Source organism: Marmota monax, unplaced genomic scaffold (genome assembly GCF_021218885.2).
Source record: "Marmota monax isolate L192 unplaced genomic scaffold, Marmota_monax_Labrador192_F-V1.1 WCK01_AAM20220418_F8-fsc00022, whole genome shotgun sequence".
Classification (NCBI taxonomy): domain Eukaryota; kingdom Metazoa; phylum Chordata; class Mammalia; order Rodentia; family Sciuridae; genus Marmota; species Marmota monax.
Window position 1 is genome coordinate 27,491,930 of NW_026695215.1, and position 18,626 is coordinate 27,510,555.

General features: G+C 45.8%; 1 protein-coding gene across 1 annotated transcript in view; it reads right to left on the reverse strand.

Annotated features, from left to right (window-relative positions):
• Positions 1-18,626, reverse strand: part of Bsn (bassoon presynaptic cytomatrix protein) — a 104,270-nt gene that overhangs the window by 30,337 nt on the left and 55,307 nt on the right. Inside the window, exon 2 of the mRNA XM_058574875.1 lies at positions 14,624-15,017. Coding sequence (XP_058430858.1) covers positions 14,624-15,017 — 394 coding nt within the window. The remainder of the gene's footprint in view (positions 1-14,623; positions 15,018-18,626) is intronic.

Sequence of the window (18,626 nt, forward strand, 5' to 3'; positions counted from 1 at the left end):
CAGTTCTGTGCAGTCCCCATTTGCTTGGTTCTGAGCACTCAGGTGTGTTTGGGCTGCCAGGGAACAGGGCGGAGGCAGTCTCTGCCCTTTAGTTGCTGCCAGGCATAGTGGCAGAGCAGAAGTAGTCCAACCCTCCCCATCCTACCATCAACCATCAACCCTCTGCCTGCCACCCTTCTGCTCCAGAGTCCTCCCTGTTGCCCAGCAGTTGTACCTCAGATTGGTGTGTACAGCATTCCATCTCTAAGTCCCAACTCACCAATCCAGGCTACCACCATCCTCCTGTGGGAGGGAGGTCCCAGTAGCTTTGAATGGGTCACTCTCCTTCTGGCCATTCCATTATAGCGATCAGAGTGACCTTTTAAAATATAAACTAGAAGGGAAGGCATGGTCTAGGGCAGTGCCTGATGCACAATAGGTATTTGACAAAAGTTTGCAAAATGAGTAAGTGGAGAGTGATAGGTAAGAGAGGGAGGCACAGGGGATTAGAAAGAAACCATGGTTCCTGTCCTGGAGAAGACAGATAAATAATGAAAAATCTGGAGAGTAGAATAAGTACAGAAAAGTAATGTGATAGTAAGTAACTAAGTAAAAATAAAATAAAACTTTTGTTTTTATTAAGGAAGATGAATGTGTGTGTGTGTGTGTGTGTGTGTTTTGATGGGGATTGAACTCAGGGTCTAGGCAAGTGCTCTACAACTAAGCTATACTCCCAGCCCCAGAAAGACAAAATTTTAAAGAAAATTGGATGATTTCTGCCTCCAAGACAATAACACATGTTGCTAAACATGTAGTTTCCCTTTGCCATGAGCCAGTATAAGCAAAGACATGTGATTTACCACCAGGACCAATCAGAGCCTTCCATATCACCAATGTGGTAAATAAACAACAAGGGAGAGGAGCTTTTTTCTTTTTGTATTACTAGTCAGAAGATGTAGACTTGGAGTGGTCACAACTTTATCTCCCAAAGTAAAGAGAGATACTAAGAATTAAATCAACAGACAGTGAGTGAAGCCAAGAAAAGGAGAAAGGAGCTGATCTAATGACTTTATTTACTTCCCTTAAGTCTACACTTGGACTTAGTTACATGAGTTAATACTATTTTTTCCCCCTCTCCAACAAATCTACTTGTAAATCGGAGTATACCCCTCTAAACAGTTTTTCATTATATTGCAGGATCTCTTTACTATGGCCCAATTAGCCACCCTAGCCTTTCCTTCTCTCTGGCCTTTTCTCTCTCCATTTCCCCTTGGAGACCCACTGGGCCCCCTGCTTTGCCAAATAGTCCTTGGAGCTGCTCATTTCTGAGCCTTTGGCTCAGCTCACTGTGTAGGTCTCAGATCATGCATTACTTCCTTATCACTTCCTCCCATGGCCACACAATCTAGAATACACCCCAGGCATTCTCCATCACATCACCCAACTTTTTTCTTCACAGTCCTTCCTTTTTTCCCTAAATTATCTACTAATTTGTTTACTGGGTATCTCCTATCCCCCAAACCAGCCCTTGAGCTTGAGTGGACAGGTGCTCTCAGGCCTGAACATAGTGTGTGTTTCAGATCAGGGCTCATCCCAGAGAGGCTTACTTGTGGGATTAAGCCTGACAATTTAATGATATGGAGCACAGCTTCCACAGGGCTAAAGCCACCAGATTTGGTGCCTTGATGAGCTGGAGCTAGAAGCCAAAGATGTTCCCCTGTCTGTAGTTGCAGCCAAAGGTTCTGAATCTGAATGCGCCCTAGTAGCAGTCACCACACACACACAAATCCAGTCCTGTCTTTGGGAGAGAAGGCCCCTTCTGTTTACTCTCAGGTGTGCTCCAGCTCTGCTTTCTGCCACTAGGCCCTAGGGCTGCTATGCTGCTGCTGCTGCTGCTGCTGCTCTGGGTTGACTTGCCAGGTAGGGAGTCTGGGCTCAGGCATTCTGCCCAACAGTCCAGAAGAAGCACCTAAGAGCTGCACTTTGGAGAACATCCCCTAGTGTTAAGCACCATAGACAGCATGATCACAGGCATTCTCTCATTTTGTTCTCAAAGTAGAGAAAAACAAGGGCTGAGATGACTTAATAACATGCTCTTGTGACTACCAGGCCAGCAAGTGTTGCTGCTGAATAGATTGACCCTGACAGCCCTGACAGCTCTTGGTCCCCCGACTGGGCATTTTGCAGTCCCACCTCTCCTAAAGGCCACTTGGCTTCATGTAGGCCAAGTCAGGGGTCTACAAGTTGCACCTGAAAGCACTGTCAGAGCCTCCCAAAGACCAAGCCTGGTTTTAGAAACTCTAAGAACATTGGGATGGGAAGCAACCTTCCAGCTGGTAACTGCTAACTCACCATGTGCTTTTTAGGACTCAAGAATGTTTTGACTATGTTGGGGCAGAGAAAGCCACAGATAAAACATTTCAGTCCCCAGAAGCCAGTCTAAAGACCCCTCTAGAAAATTCATTCTGCATGAAGAAAGGATTGCTCCCATCAAAGTTCGAGTTCCTGGGCTGGGGTTGTGGCTCAGTGGTGCAGCACTTGCCTGGCATGTGTGAGGCACTGGGTTCAAGTCTCAGCACCACATATAAATAAATGAGTAAAATAAATGTCCATCAACAACTAAAAATAAAAATAAATTTTTAAAAAAGTTCGAGTTCCCATCAGGCCTATAATTCCAGCTACTTGGAAGGCTGAGGCAGGAGGATTGTAGGTTTAAAGTCAACTTTGACAATTTTTAGGAAGATTTTGAGTCAAAATATAAAATTAAAAGAGCTGGGATAGGGACTTGGGCTGTAGCTCAGTGGTAGAGCACTTGCCTTGCACATGTGAGGCACTGGGTTCAATCCTCAGCACTACATAAAAATAAATAAAACTATTGTGTTCATCTACAACTAAAAATATATTTAAAAAAGAATGGGGGCTAGGGGGTGTAGTTCAGAGGTAAAGTATCCTCAAGTTCAATCCCCACTACTAAAAAAAAGGGAGGGGACTTTCTAAGTGCAGTTCACTCTGCTTATCTGTGTGTGTGTGTGTGTGTGTGTGTGTGTTTGGATGAGTGCACACACGTGCACAGCCTTGTGCATACTAAGTATGCACTCTGCCACTGAGCTACATCCCTAGTCCCTCTGCTTATCTTGAGAGTAACTCTGGGGGGTTTTTTTCCCTCAGCCTCTGGCCCAGGGTAGTAGCCAAAAACTCAGTTCCTGCAGTGGGTGCTCAGCCACACCCAAGGTCTCATTTCTGTAATGCACCTGGGGGCTGCAGCATGACATAAGGCAAGACTTCCTAAGGAAGGGGGACCTGGGAGGTAAGTCTCCTTGTCTTGGGACTTTGGGGTGACTCTCCCTTGGGTCATGGACAGGGCCGAACAAAGGTATGTGCTAAAACTCCCAGACTTATCACTAGAAACTTTCTTTCCCCAGCAATCCCCCACCCCCAACCCCCATCACCTAGGTTGTGTCACAGGCATCTCACCTAAAATAGAAGCTCTTTGAGAAATGGCTGCAACGCCCCTCAGTGACTCATCTCCCAGATGGGCACAGCTATTTCTATCCAACCTCTTCCAGACGGTAAGGAGCCTTGACTATGTCCTCCCCCAGCCCTTCCCAGGCTCAGGCCCAGGCAGACAGGCCCAGCACACAAGCCCTCCTGAGGAGGACATTGGCTGAGGGAGCTCTCTGAACTCACATGACCTCCCTTTCTTTATTTCCCCTATGAGTCCCTAGGAGTTTACTGAAGGGGCCCACCATCAATCTCTTTTTCCTTATTTCAAGGTCCCTTACCCCCATGCTAGGGGGATAGAGAGAGATGATATGCAGGCTGGGTATATAAATGGACAGTCCTATGGCAGATTTCCCTGGCCTTGGGACCAGTAACAGTTACAGTCTTCCTTAGTTTTATACAGTGAGACATCCTGTGGCTCCTAGGCACCTTCCAAGCTGGCTGTCTCTCCAATCAGAGGGACTAACCAGCATGACAAAAAACCTCTTAGGGTTCTGCTGTCCTGACGTGGCACTTGGCCAGAAGCTTTGTGGGCCTTATGCCTAATTTCCCAGGATCCAGAGGTGGAGCTAGGGGTATTTTCCTGAGCTATACTGATGTGGATGGCTCTCACAGACAGTAGCTGTTATCATGCCAGCAGGATTGCAAATTTGAAGCTAGCCTTGACAACTTTTAGTGAGTCCCTGTCTCAAAATATAAAATAAAAAGGGCTGGGGGGTGTAGCTCAGTGATAAAGTAGCCTTGGTTTAATGCCAGTACCGCCAAAAAGAAGAAAAAAGTGGAACTTCCCAAGGACAGTTCATTCTGTTTATCTGTGTGTGCACATGAACACACACACAGACACACATATAGATAAGAAGAATGAACTGCCCTTGGGAAGTCAGAGCCTTGTTCCTATCCCACCACCTCAGTGGGCTGGCAGGAACCTTAATGGAGGACTAGGGTTAGTTTAGTAGGGGCCTGGGTGGCAATAAGGATGGGAAAGCTCTGTGTGATATACAAGGTCAAGAGGTGTCCTAGGAGGCAGAAGAAGCAGAAGCCATGTGAATGTGACTTATGTGGCCCTACTTAAGTAGTGTCCCTGCCCACTCTGCCAAGAGCCTTTTGGAGTTTGGAAAGGCTGGGTCCAGTGGGCTCTGTGGCTCTGAGAGAACTTTCTCCTGGAGAAGAGTCTTTCTTATTCCCAGTTGCTCCCTCAGTCAAACTATTTTTTTTTAATTTATTTATTTTTTAGTTGTAATTGCACACAATACCTCTATTTGTATGTGGTGCTGAGGATCGAACCCAGGGCTTCGCACATGCTAGGAGAGTGCTCTACCACTGAGCCACAACTCCAGCCCCCTCAGTCAAACTATTTAATACACAGAAGGTCAGCTAAGGAGTCCACCAATGGACCAGAAGTTAGGGACCAGGCCAGGGCCTCTGTAAACCTGAAGATGAATGAGCAGCCATGAGTAATTTCTGCAGTGGTCACTCCCTTCTGTTCTTTCCATTAGGCTTTGAGGCAGGGAGGAGAGTAGACGCAGTACTGGGAAGGATTCTATATCTTCCCTCCTGGCGGGGACACTAGCAGCTTCAGACAGTGGGATTCAGCTTCACTTGCCATATCTGGATAGGATGCTCCCAGGGTAGTCTTTTTCACTGTCAGAAGGCTACTAGAAAGTTCTGAAAGCCCCAGCAGTAACAGGTTATTTTCCCACTCCCTCCCTCCTGCTCCTACCAGCAAGGAAGGAGTATTGCTGATATACATCACTCATCCTTCCTTCTTGTGAAGAACAGCAGCTTACCTCTGAGCCCCAGCCCTCCCTGGGAGAGCAGGCATTCAGTGTGTCAGATCACTCAGCACTGACATCACACTTGATGCCACATTCATGCTTTCCATTTTGGTACAAGTTGAAACATCGCAGAAACAGCTCATAAAGGAACCTTCCCTGCTGGTGCCTAATCCAGAGGCTCCTGGGAGGGCTCTGCTGGCCAGTATGATTCCATGTCCTTCTGGGCTATGAGTCATTGGCCAGGTCTCAACAGAATGCACAACCCACCCCCCACCATCCCCTGCGGCCCCTGAAAACTAGGGCAGGCCAGAGGGAATGACTGGACCCTCAAACTCCCAAAACCCTGGACACATCACCCTGTATCTGCTGTCTCACCTCACAAATAATTTGCTTTACCTATCAGTTGCCTGATTTCAGACATGTAGCAAGCACCACAAGTAACCTTCTTAAAGGGCGGGGACACATTCATCCAGAGCTGTACTAGCTGGGCATGGCCTGTGTCAATCCAGGGTTCTGAGGGAGACCTTAGAAACCTGCCCCATCTCTGAGGCTAGGAATTGTGCAGTGGGGTGAAACCCAATTGCTCCATGAAGCTGGAAGGCCTCATTGGCCTGGAATTCCACAAAGGGAGACTCTTCATCCATTCACTGGTCTCTGGTCATATCTGCCTCTCCACCTCCCCATATTCCTCAACTCCTTCTACACTGCTCTGGACAGCCTCTGCTCTCACCTAGCCTCTCCACTACGCCAAGTAATACACCCTGTTCAGGATCAGCCAACTTCCCCACACCCTCCCCATACATGCTCCTCTTGGTGCCTAGTCCCACTATCCAGAGGCTACACTGCCTGGACTTACCTCAACCTCTCTTTAAAATTCTGGGAACACTTAGCTATGCTATCCCACCCTGCTCTTCTCCCCTCTTGGCTTCTGTTTCCCTCCAGACCCCTTCATTCTGGCCTCTCCTTCTCAAAAGTCCTTGGCCTTTTTCTCCCAGGCTTCCACTGAACCTACTCACATTGTTACTGCAGATGACCCGCAATTCTCATAGGGCTGACCCACTTGATTACCTTCTCAAAACTCACTGAATGGTATATTTAAGCTCTGTACATTTCATTATATGCAAGATTTATCTAAAAAACGACCTTAAATGAAAACTGAACTCCAGCTAATGATATGCTTATTGAAGTAGTTGGTGGGAAGTATACTGATATCTAAAAAATACTTCAAAATTCAACAAAAAGATAAAATGGAGACAGAGGATATGATAAAACCAAGAGAGTAATGAGTTAACTATATATGGATGTGGTAGATTTGTGGGTATTCCTTGTATAATATTTTCAACTTCTCTGTAGGTTTAAAAATTTTTTTAAAATAATTTGATGTTGGGGGTGGGGGGAAAGTCCACCTGATTATACTGTGTTGTTTTACCAGCAAGGCATTGAGAGCTCTTCTGATGAGCTCCTGGTGTCTTTGTTGCTGAATTATAGGACCTCTCTCTTTATTCTGGATATCAATCCTTTATTAGATATATAATTTACAAACATTCTCTCCCAATCTGTGGGTTTCCTTTCTACTTTTTTTGGGAGGGGGTACTGGGAATTGAACCCAGGGGCACTTAACCACTGAACCACATCCCTAGTCCTTTTTTGAATTTTTTAAAAAAATTTTTTAGTTGTAGATGGACACAATACCTTTGTTTTGTTTATTTATTTTTTTATGTGGTGCTGAGGATTAAACCCAGTGCCTCACACATGTCAGGTGAGCGTTCTACCACTGAGCCACAACCCCAGCCCCCCTGTTTTGTATTTTATTTAGAGACAGGTCTCAGTTGCTTAGGGCCTCACTAAGTTGCTGAGGCTAGCTTTGAATTCATAATCCTCCTGCTTCAGCCTCCCAAGCCACTGGGATTACAGGTGTGCACCACCATGCCTGGCCTCTTTTTTTTTTTTTTTTAGTTGTACATGGATATAATACTTTTATTTTATTTTATTTATTTATTTTTATGTGGTGCTGAGGATGGAACCCAGTGCCTCACACGTGCAAGGCAAACGCTCTATCACTGAGCCGCAACCCCAGTCCCGCCCAGCCTCTTTTCTACTTCTGATACACAAATATTTTAAATTTTTACAAAGTCCTGTGCTGGAGTTCTGACTCAGCGGCAGAATGCTCGCCTAGCACGTGCGAGGACCTGGGTTCGATCCTTAGCACCACATAAAAATAAATAAATAAAATGAAGGTACTGTGTACAACTACAACCAAAAAGTAAATTTAAAAAATTTTTTACAAAGTTCTATTTGTCTATTTTTCTTTTATTGCCTGTTCCTTTGATGTCATATCCAAGAAATCCATGTACAATCCAATGTCATAAAGTTTTTCCCTATGTTTTCTTCTAAGAACTTTTAGTTCAGCTCTTATGTTTAGATTTTTGGTTCATTTGGAATTTTTATATATAGTTGGTATAAAGTAAGGGCCAAATTTTATTCTTTTGCTTGTGGGTATCCAGCTTTTCCAGAGCCTTTTGTGTTTCCCTGTTGAAAGATCATGATACTCATGTCAAAATCATTTGATCATATATGTGAAGCTTATTTCTATACTCTGTAGTGTATTCCATTGATCTGTATGTCTGTCTTTTTTTTTTTAGTTGTGGGCGGACACAATACCTTTATTTATTTATTTATTTATTATGTGGTGCTAAGGATCAAACCCAGTGCCTCACATGTACCAGGCAAGTGCTCTACCACTGAGCCACAACCCCAGCCCTGTAGGTCTGCCTTTATGTCAGTATCACACTCTTGATTACTATAGCTTTGTAGTAAGTTTTGAATCAGGATGTGTGAGTCCTTTAACTTTGTTCTTTTTTAAGATTATTTTGGCTATTTGAAGGTCCCATCAGAGTGGTGGTTTTAAATACACATCTGATCTTTTTACTGCCACTTTTCAAAACCCTTGAGATGGCATCTGGAGACCTCAGCAGATCCAGAAGAATCTGCATGTCCTCTGGTCCTGGTTTGTGGCATCTCAGCTGTCCTAGACCTGGCTCTACAGTCTAATGGCCCCTCCTTGGAGAAACACCCAAGAGTCTCCTCTCAGTATTGCACCAACTCACCCGCTCTTAGACCTCCCCAGGAGTGGCTGTGTGTTCGCTTATGTGGTTACTGGTGGAAGGGCTGCCTCCTGCACTGGCCTGAAGTTTCCACACAGCTGAGCAGCATGTCTGCTTCACTTCTGCCTATTTCTCCTGTGTCAAGACATTTCCTGGCTGACCAAAGGACTCAAAAGGCATTTGTGGAGGGAGGTACAAGTAGGTGAAAGCCTGACAGAAGAAATAGCAAAACCAAGAGGTTACCAGCCTGTGAGGCCCTGGGTTCGATCCTCAGCACCACATAAATAAAATAAAATAAAGGTATTGTGTCCATCTTAAAAAAAATGTTACCAGCCCCAAAATGGTTGCTTTACTAAGATTTTCTTATCCTATGCTTCCTTCTGCCTCTGGCTTTTTCTCTCTCACCTCCCTATACTGCCTTTTCCCTCTTGTACCTTCTTCCTTTTCTTTCCACCCATACTTTATTTACTTATTTCTCTACTATCTTCATTCCCTTTTCATTGTCTTTCCTTTGCTCTCACATATAAAAACAAGAGTTTTAGGAATAAACTTTCATATTTTTTGTTCTGAATTAATTCCACATTCATTCTCATTTGAATGTATAGCCTCTTTTACAGCTACAAAGCAGAGTTTCATGCCTGATGGTTCTACTCACCAAACTACTCCAGCATAGTTGTCTTTTTCACATATTCCCAGTGGCTCTAGCCTCACCCGATAGTAGTTCAAGCAAATAGCCCAAGGTCCTGTCTCTTGGGAACATAGTCAACCTGGGGACACATATAAGGGCGTGAACTAGCAGCAAGGATGGCTGTCTCAGAGCTAGCTGAGGTTTTGAGGGCATTTCCCTATTGACTGAAAATTTGTTTGGGTCAAAGTGGCTACTCTATGGCAAACTGCCTAAAGATTAGACATAAAGTGGGTCAAAAGCTTCCTGAAGGGCCTGCCACCTGGAGGTCCACTCCCATTTTATTTGGGGGAAGGGAAGGGAAGGTTGGGTACAAGTACAGATACCTCCTCCTGGGAAGATAAGGAAAAGGACAAATTTGTCTCTCCTCAACACACTGCAGGTCCCACATCCTTCTAACACCTGCTCCTCAATCTTCAGTGGCCCAAGTAGCAGTGTGGCCAGGAAGGGGCAGAGGAAATCTGTGATGAACTCAAAGCACCACCCCCAGGCCATCTGGTACACTGTCCCTTGCTGGAAAGGAGTAGGATGCTGGCAGTAGAGAGAAAGGCACATAGCCATGTGTTGGCTCTCTTCTGTCTCCATACCACTCAGCTTGGATAACTGCCTCTGCTGGAGGCTTACCATGAGGGTAGAGGTAGGAAGCACGGTGGGTTAAACATCCCTGGTATGGTCTCAGTGGAGTCCAAACCTTGGAACAGGTTAGGGAAGACTCTAGCAGTTTTCTTAGAGGGGCTTGTAAGTCTGACTAGAGCAAGAGGCATGGGAACAGATGGACTGCTGGACCTGGCAGGTTGGGGATGCTGCCTGCCACTGGGGCAAAGCATGAGTCTCCCAGATACAGACTGTGGGCCCCCTTCAGGTAGTGCTCTGAGAGGACTCAGCCTAGATATACAAGCAGCCATATCTTTGCACAGTACTCATTCCTGGTTGCTGCTCTGAGGGCAAGAACAGACTCATCTAGGAGTCCCATACTGGGATGTGCTGTGGGTGGCTCTGAGACAGGAGGCTCTGAGGCCAACAGAAGTAGGCTGTGCTAACCCCAGGTCTCTGCTCACAGTCTCCTGCAGCTCACTCCCAGCCCACTACCTACCCCACCTCGCCTTCCCATCCTCTGCCCAGCTGGTGTTTGCCCACGCCTTATCTCCTACCCCCAGCTACCAGAATAGTCCTGACAACAACAGCAAGAGCCTACTTCCTGGTTGCAAAAAGGAGTGGCTGGCCCAAATATAATTCTCTGAAGACTGGAGAAGTGGACTAGCAGGCCTGAACTGGCAAAGGGCATCAGCAAAGCTACTGAGGCCAGCCCTTGGACTTCTGTTTTTCCTTCAGAGAATTCTGATATTCAGGAATACAAGTACTTGCTCAAACCCCACATGAGGAACAGAATAGGAGAACTTTGCCTGCTTCTTCCTTATCACTGGGCACTGAATAATAACACCTCTGGCCTCCTGATGTCAGAGGGAGGTCTCTCGTGAGTGATAAGAAATGTGCAGATTCCCAAAAGAAACTCTCTAGTCTTTTGCTGTGTGGTTTCAAAGAGGAGAAATTATTTACCTGCCTGAGCTACCAGAACTGGAGAAATCCAGAAAGACACAGGTTCCACCAAGAAAAATGGCTGGCTCAGCTCCATTAATTACAGACCAGCCTCAGCCTGAGTGACAGTGGGCCATGGATGGGAGAACATGAAAGAAAACTGGAGACCGAGCCATTGATTCTGGGTTGCCAGCTCTTTTGCTCCAGAATGATCCAGAATAAGCCAAGACTTCCTAAGACTCGAAGTTCCTTTGGCTGTAAATAGGGAGCATGCTCTGAGCTCCTTCACCAATTTCTATGCAGTCTTTGTGTGTGGGGAGGCGGTACTAGGGATTGAACCCAGGGGCACTCTACCACTGAGATATAACCCCAGTCCTTTTTATTTTTTATTTTGAGATAAGATCTCACTAAGTTGCCAAGGCAGGCCTGGAACTTGGGACCCTCTTGCCTCAGGCTTCCCAGTAGCTGAGATTATAGGTATGCATCACCACACCTGGCTACCATGAAGTCTTTTTTTTTTTTTTACATTTATTTTTCAGTTGTAGTTAGACACAATACCTCTATTTCATGTATTTATTTTTTATGTGGTGCTGAGGATCGAATCCAGGGCCATGTACGTGTGAGGCGAGTGCTCCACTGCTGAGCCACAAACTCAGCCCCTACCATACAGTCTTAATGTGCTTCGTTCACTCAGAAACCCATCAAAATTCATGGCAGACCTCCTCCTTTCTGCAGAGGTTCAAGAACCTGCCAATCTTGGCACAGACACAATAGTGAGCATCATGTCTGTAAGAGTACAGCAGCCAACCAACAGCCTTCGAGCTGACAGAAGAAGCTTGGGCCTACAGGCCAGGAAAACAGTAATTCCAGGTTGTCGACACTGCTTTTAGCCGGATTGGCTGTTTACCTGTGGGTAATTCTCATCTCCTGTTTCTATAGTACCTCCTAAAGTAACAAGACCTTGACAGCTGCCATGAGATATAAGAACACTGAGTCATGGTGACCACTGCCTAGTAGTGCCAAGTTCTTGCCCTGCATTCTACTCATTGATCTCCATACAGCAATTCACACAACAGTTCTTTAATTTATGTACTCATTTTTTTCCCCAGCACTGGTGATAGAATCCAGCACTTGGAAGGCAAGTGCTCTATCACTGAGCTACATCCCCAGGTCTTACAAAATAGTTCTATCCTACTCCTGATCTATGCAGCAATATGAGTCACACACTAGCAAGTGAGTCTCTGCTTGTAACACATATAAGAAACACTCCATTTTCCATGGTCACATATCCAAAGACCCAAAAGGAACTTCATTAGTGGTCTCAGAAAGGTTGTGAAACCCTCCATGCCACTTGTATGGCCCTCATTTCTCTCTGGAACTGCTAGGTATCTCCCTCTATACAGTGGAAAGCAAAGTATCCTGCTGGACAAAGAACCCAAGCTGCCAGGTCTGCTCGACTAGGGCTTAGCATTCCCATACTAGCAGTTCTAGGTATACTCCCCACCCCAGATAGGGTCTCCATGATGCACCCCTATGGCTAGCATCTGCGGTGCCTGTGTGCTGGAGCTGGCAGTGCCCTACCCTTTTCTACTCCAATTGGGCCCTCCTAGAAAGTAACTTCAAAGTGGGTGATGTAGTTGATTTCTTGAAAAAGCTGATCGCTCTGATCCCCTGCCACCCAGGTGTACCTGACTTCAGAACCAATCCCTTACACATGCACAGAACCTCAGGCCAGATGAGAGCTCAGTCCAGAGACACCAGGGCAATCCTAGAAAAGCCTTCTTGGTTGACATAATATCAAGTTAAAGTGTCCAAAATAGATATAATGCCCAGGACAGTCTAACAGCATGTATGTGAGCAAAACCTGCAAATTTGTTTTCTCATCACATGACGAGGGAGCTGAGTCTGCTCTTAGCAGATAAAGGGCAACTTCACTGCCTTGCAAATTATACTTTGCTGCGCCTCAGGAAAATGTGCAAGCAGAGTTTTCCTTGACAGGAACACCACTGAAAGCCAACTCTGGAAACATAAAAGTGTGCCTGGAGACCATGACAGAACAGGGCATCTACCAGGTGTGAACATGAAGAATGAACTAAGTCAGCATTTCCTAAACTAAGTGCCATGGAACAGCAGCCCCTAACAGGCTCTGTGAAAACAAGTCTGGGAACGGTTGCCAACTTTAGCTCTGTTATAGAGCTCCTAAAGTCCCTGAGAATGCTAAAGCCTTAAGAAATCTCACATAAAGAACGATTTCATTTGTCCAGCCCAGAATTTGCTTGAATTACTTGACTGAGAACTGTGAATCTGAAGTAAGTTGGAGCACTCTTTTTCTCCTGGCCTTGAGTCTTGGTTTCCTCCCAGTACAACAAGGCAGATGGACTGAGTATCTCCAAGGTCCTCCTACTCAGCTGTTTTTCCAGGCACAGCCAAAAGTTGGCTCCCTTCCCACCTCACTGAAGGTGCTGGGTTTGGGGGAGCCTGGAGACAGAGGCTGTGGTATGGTGAGGGCTGGGATGCTCACCAGGAGATTTGTGCCACCCTGTTTGGCTCTCTCTTGAACTCCACCCACTCCATCAGGGGCTGTGGCACAAGTGAGCATCTAAGGGTATCTGGAACACAGAGGGGTGAGGCCAGCACAAGGAGGGGTTCCTCACAGGGGCATGGGTCACCTGCCAAGCCTCCCTGTTTCTGTGAGAAATGTACTTCTGGCTTCTTGCTGGTGGGAACACATAGGTGAGCTTTGTTAGCCTTAATCACATTGTTCTCAATACTGAACAGCAAACACTTACCTAACTTATCACTGTAGGGATGGGCCTGTTTCTAATCACAGATGCAATAATCACGAACATGCACGCCTCCTCAGGAAGCCTCCATACTCCAGGAGCAACTCCAAATGTACTGAATCATCTCCCCACACCAACAGCTCCTTCCTTGGAACCTCGCACTTATCTCTCACAAACCACACATCCCACGCCCACAGCACCTCATGACATATATAGAGCCTGACCTGTGAACAATTATTCTCACTCAGCCCCCCTCTCACATGGTCCAAATGGTTCCAGTTGCTGAAAATCCCAGAGGTGCTCATGTGGATGCCTGCAGTTAGCCACTCTCTATCCTGTCCAAGGGCAAAGACTTGCAGGGAAAATCAGAGACTTCTATGGTTTACATCAGAGAATTGATAGGAAGCCAGCAAACCTACTCAGTTCATTTCAAAGGGATGGCCCCAGCTCAGTTGATACATTGGAGCACCCAAGCCCCGAGATCATGAATGAGAGTTTCCAAGGGATTTGCAAGGCATCCTACAGCAATTCAGAGTCCTGAACAAAGCAAGGATAAGGCTGTGGACCTAGAGTCCTCCAGGGGAAAAAAAAAAAAAAGAGGCCAAACTCTCAGAAAAGATCCTACAGTAACCTCTTGGTGAGAGTACAATGACATTCTTTGTGAAGGCTTGTCCCCTCCAGCCTTCGTTTCCGCTCTGGGAATGGGTATTTGCTCTACTACCTCAGGCTCCCTGATAATTGGAACTGAAGTCCAGAGGAGGAGCTTCCCAGAGCCCAGCTGGAAGGCAGTTTCCTGCCTCCCTTAAAAGCTGGCTCCCCTCATCAGCACCCACCTCCAGGCCTGCTGTTAAGGAGAAAAGCAGGCCCAGGGCCAGGACTATTGCCTCTCTTTGGGTTCTCCAGCTGCTCATAGCCTTTTCCAGATGAGCAACCACTGGATGAAGTTGCCCATAAGACGGTCTTTGGTCTTTTCCAAGGGCATTTTTACAGACTGAACTTGGACCAAATAAGAAAGCATCTTCTACTCTAGGACTCTGCTCACACTTTCAGGGTGTAGAGATCCCTCTTAAGATATAGGGCCAGGTTTTTTTCTCTGCTGCCACATCTTGGAGCCAGGACCACCCCTCGCCAGTCAGGAGAACAAATATGCTGATGCTGAGGGAAATAACCAGAAAAAGACAGTTGGCGAAAGAGAGGAAGGGAATCAGGGAAGGCATCATAATGAGATGTGGGTAGGTGGGGAGCCGGCGCAGTGGTTACCTGGGTGAGATGAGGGTTAGGGTTGAACCCACACTGGTTGCAGACCTTGTTGTGACACTGGGTGCAGGTGTTGAAGTTTGGCTGGCTGGGGGTCGACGTGAGGTCCGAGGTCTTGCATATAGGGCACAAGGTGCTGCTGGGAAGGGGGGCAATCTGGGGGACGGAGTAGGGTGATGTAGGGGTGCTGCCTCTGTCCGGTGACACTGAGGGGGACCGCCTGGATCTCTGCGTCCTGCTGTCTACCTGCAGCGTCCTGCTGGGACCATCAACCTCCTGTGCCTTTGTCTCCCGGGGGCTCTCATGGCCAGGAGTAGTAGCAGAAGCTTGCTTTGGGGTTGGGGAAGCTGCTCTCTGGCTACCCAGGGGCTCCTTGGGGTCCAGTCTCCGGGAAACACTGAAATGACATTGAAAATAATTGTTAGAGACAAACCTTAGAGAAGCAACCTGCAGAGGCATCTACCAAGCTAGTGAACCCGCCAATACCCATCACCACCCTTCTTCTGCCCAGTGATATCATCACAGCCACCATTTGCTGTACCCTGTACTGAGACTTGACAAGCATCTCTCACTTGAACCCTTAGCACCAGGCCACATGGCAGGATCATGAGTGCCCCATTTTACCTCCTGATAAAGAGCAGATTCTGATTCAGTGAGTCTAGGGTAAGGTCTGCATTTTTAAGATGCTCCAAGTTGATGCCAACACCCTGGTTTGTCTGTTTTCAAAGGAACTTTTAAAGAGCTCTCCAGCAAGCCTGATGCCAGACCAAGTCTATCAAAACAGGATGAAATATTTTTCCACTGGTGCAAGGCTGGGTGGGGTTTGAGATCCAGCCCTTGAAAAACCACTGAGGGAGGCTCAATGTACCTAATAACCATGTCCATTTCAACTTGGCCCAGCTGCAAAGGAGCTAGTACAGTTGAGTAGTGTCATGAGGAACTACTATATTCCTTCTGCTTTAACCCAACTTACGTTCATTTCTGCCAATTTTCCTCTTTTCCAATTTAAATGAGGCTGAGCACAAAAAGTCAAAGGCAATACTTTCTATTGTTCCCGAGACCTTGCATATTACATTGTGCTGTATTCATTTGAGCAGCTGCTGGCACCCAGGAGCCAGGACAGACTTTCTTAGAGGCACTAAAGTGGCCTAGCTGTGGCTGCCTATGGAGGAGCGAGTCCTAACCCCTTTTGCCCCAGTGGCCCCAGTCCCTGAGGACTTTGGTAGAAAAGATTCAGTATGTGAAGACCATCTGCTCACCAAAAAGACACAGAAGCTAACTGGTAGAGCACCCTATGACAAGCCATTTCAGAGGGAAGATGAGAAGCCCACATGGGGAGGCCCACCCCAAGATCCTCTGAAGTCCTTCTTCCCTTACAAGAAACCAGGACTGGAGAAATATATCCTCAGTCTGATACAGACTCTTCTGGAAAAAAGAAACACTAAGTGTCCATTGAAAATTCCTTTCATCAACCAGCAGCATTCTTGGTAAAACATTAAGAGTTTGAGCCTAAACCCTCTGAGCCATCTTTGCCACCAGCTAGGAAACCTGGAATAGTGATGGCCATAGCATCTCTGGCCCACACTCAGAACCTGGGGGATCCTCTAGGGCCTTTCAGTAGACTAATTTCTACATATCCAAAAGAAATGTTTCCCATGTGGTTAAATTAATAGCTTCTTTCTTCCTTCCTTCCTGCCTTTCTTTCTTTCCTTTTCTTTCTTTCTTCCTCCCTTCCTTTCCTTTCCCTCTCTCCCACCTCCCTCCTTTCCTTCCTTCCTTTCTTCCTTCCTTCCTTCCTTCTTTCTTTCTCTCTTCCTTCTCCTCCTTTTTTTGGGGGGCGGGGTACTGGAAATTGAACCCAGAAGTACTTACCACTGAGTCACACCCCAACCCTTTTCATTTTTTGAGACAGGGTCTTACTAAGTTGCTTAGGGCCTTGCTAAATTGCTGAGGCTGTCTTTGAACTTGGAATCCTTCTGTCTCAGCCTCTTGAGTTGCTGGAACTACAGGTGTGTGCCACCATGCCCAGCAATAGTTTAATTTTTTACTTAAATTATTTGTGGCTGGAATTTAAAAGTAGCCTTTGAAGGCTAATCAGAAGCTACTAACAGCCTTTTATTACATGTAACAGGGCTATAACCCTCTCTCCAAGCTCCTCAAGGACTTCTGAAAAATTTAGCCATTGCTACTCTATTTGTGTTGCTTGTAAGTGACAGGCAATCTTCTGTGTACATGGTGATTTTTTTATTTCAATGCTGCATCATAGTATAGTCTTTTTGGAGATGTTTTATCCAGAGCCAGGGCTTGGCACAAACTGGATGCTCAATTTGTATATTCTGAATGGATGGAATATAGATCCATCATGGCTCAGAACAGTAATACATGGCTCAAAATGTTTTAGAGCTGAGGAAATATGGCAAGTTCCTGGCATGGCACTCAGTCCCTCTCTAGAACTAACTCTATGTGAGAGAAAACTGTAGCAACAATAGTAGGGTCCTCCTAGGCTGCAGGCTGCAAGTCTCCCCTACCACAGAGAATTCTCTGCTAACAATAACAGTGATGATACTGAGCCCTCACTGTGAGCCACTCATCACTAGCCACTCTTCACATACTAATGCCTTTATGTCTCGCAGCAAATTCATGGTGTGGAATCCATTTTGCTCTTGTTACAGACAAGGAAATTGCTACAAAGCCAGGGTGGTTCCAGGTGTTCCTTCTAGGAACAGCATGAAGAGAGAAGAGGTAAACCCTGTAGGAGGCCTTCCTTAAGGGCCCAGCAAATCCATGATGACTCATAAGTGGTAGGGCTGGCAACCTAACATTCAAGTCTTCAGTCCATATCCTTAACCACGGTCCCACACTACCTTTAGGAAAGCACAGTATAGCTTTAGAGGGGTGGGAAGCACCATAATTTAGGTTCTTTGGATTCTTTTTTTCTTTTTTTAAAGAGTTACTTAAATAGAAGCTCCCTAGGAAGAAATCTCTGACTGTTTTGCTCCCCATTGTATTCCAGGGACCCAGCACTGTGCTTGCACTGAGGATACTCAGTGGACATATCAAAATGAACAAAAAGATGTGTGAACAGTATAGTGAACTCATGAAGTGGGCCTAAAAAAGGGCAGTGACATCATTCAGTTATAACCACTTTACCTGGAGCTTGCTCTGCAACTGAGAGACTTGCAGAAAAAATTGCTACTGTATTTATGTTGCTTGGTAAATGCTACACATCCATACATCATAAATGCCCAAGCCCTGTCCAAATCCAGTACATCTGGGGAGGAGCCAGATTCCTTCCTACTGTATAAAGGGTCCACTATGGTGGATCTCATGGGTCATGACTCCAGTGACAAGTATTAATAAATTAATTCATTCAGACCTTTAGTCATTCAGAAACATTTTCTGATGCTTGGTTTAGTTCCAGGTATTTATGGTATAAAGACTTCATATCTCTTACAAGAGGAGTTGGATCCCCAGGTGTTCCTTGTAATGTTATTCTTTACATTGTATACATATTTTACAAATGTTCTTATATTCTTGATAAACACCAATTCAATATTTAATTAAAATAAAAATTTAGAACAAATACAGATCAAGTCCTCTGGGAGCCTCCAGTTTAGATTAAAAACAGATGTGCAAACAAATCTCTGCAAAACACATTGCTGCATGTTCTGGGGGAAGACAGAAGCTTCAGACAGCTTCTGGATGAGAAGACATCTATACTAGGTCTCAAAAGATGGGCTATTTTTCCTGTTGTGAAAGAGCAAGTTAGGCAGAGAGTAGAACATAGGAAAAGTCCAAGAGTCATGTTAGAGAATGCTTCATCTAGGTGGCTGTACATGGCAGTTGTGGCAGATATAAATCACTGCTATTTCCAACACCTAGAACAGTTCCCAGCAATAATATGTGTTGAACTACCTGAATGAATTGAGAAGCTCAAAGTTAAAATGAGAAGGGCCAAGACAGCAGGGTCTCTAAGGTTTCCAAACAGGAGGGTGTTTGCTCTATG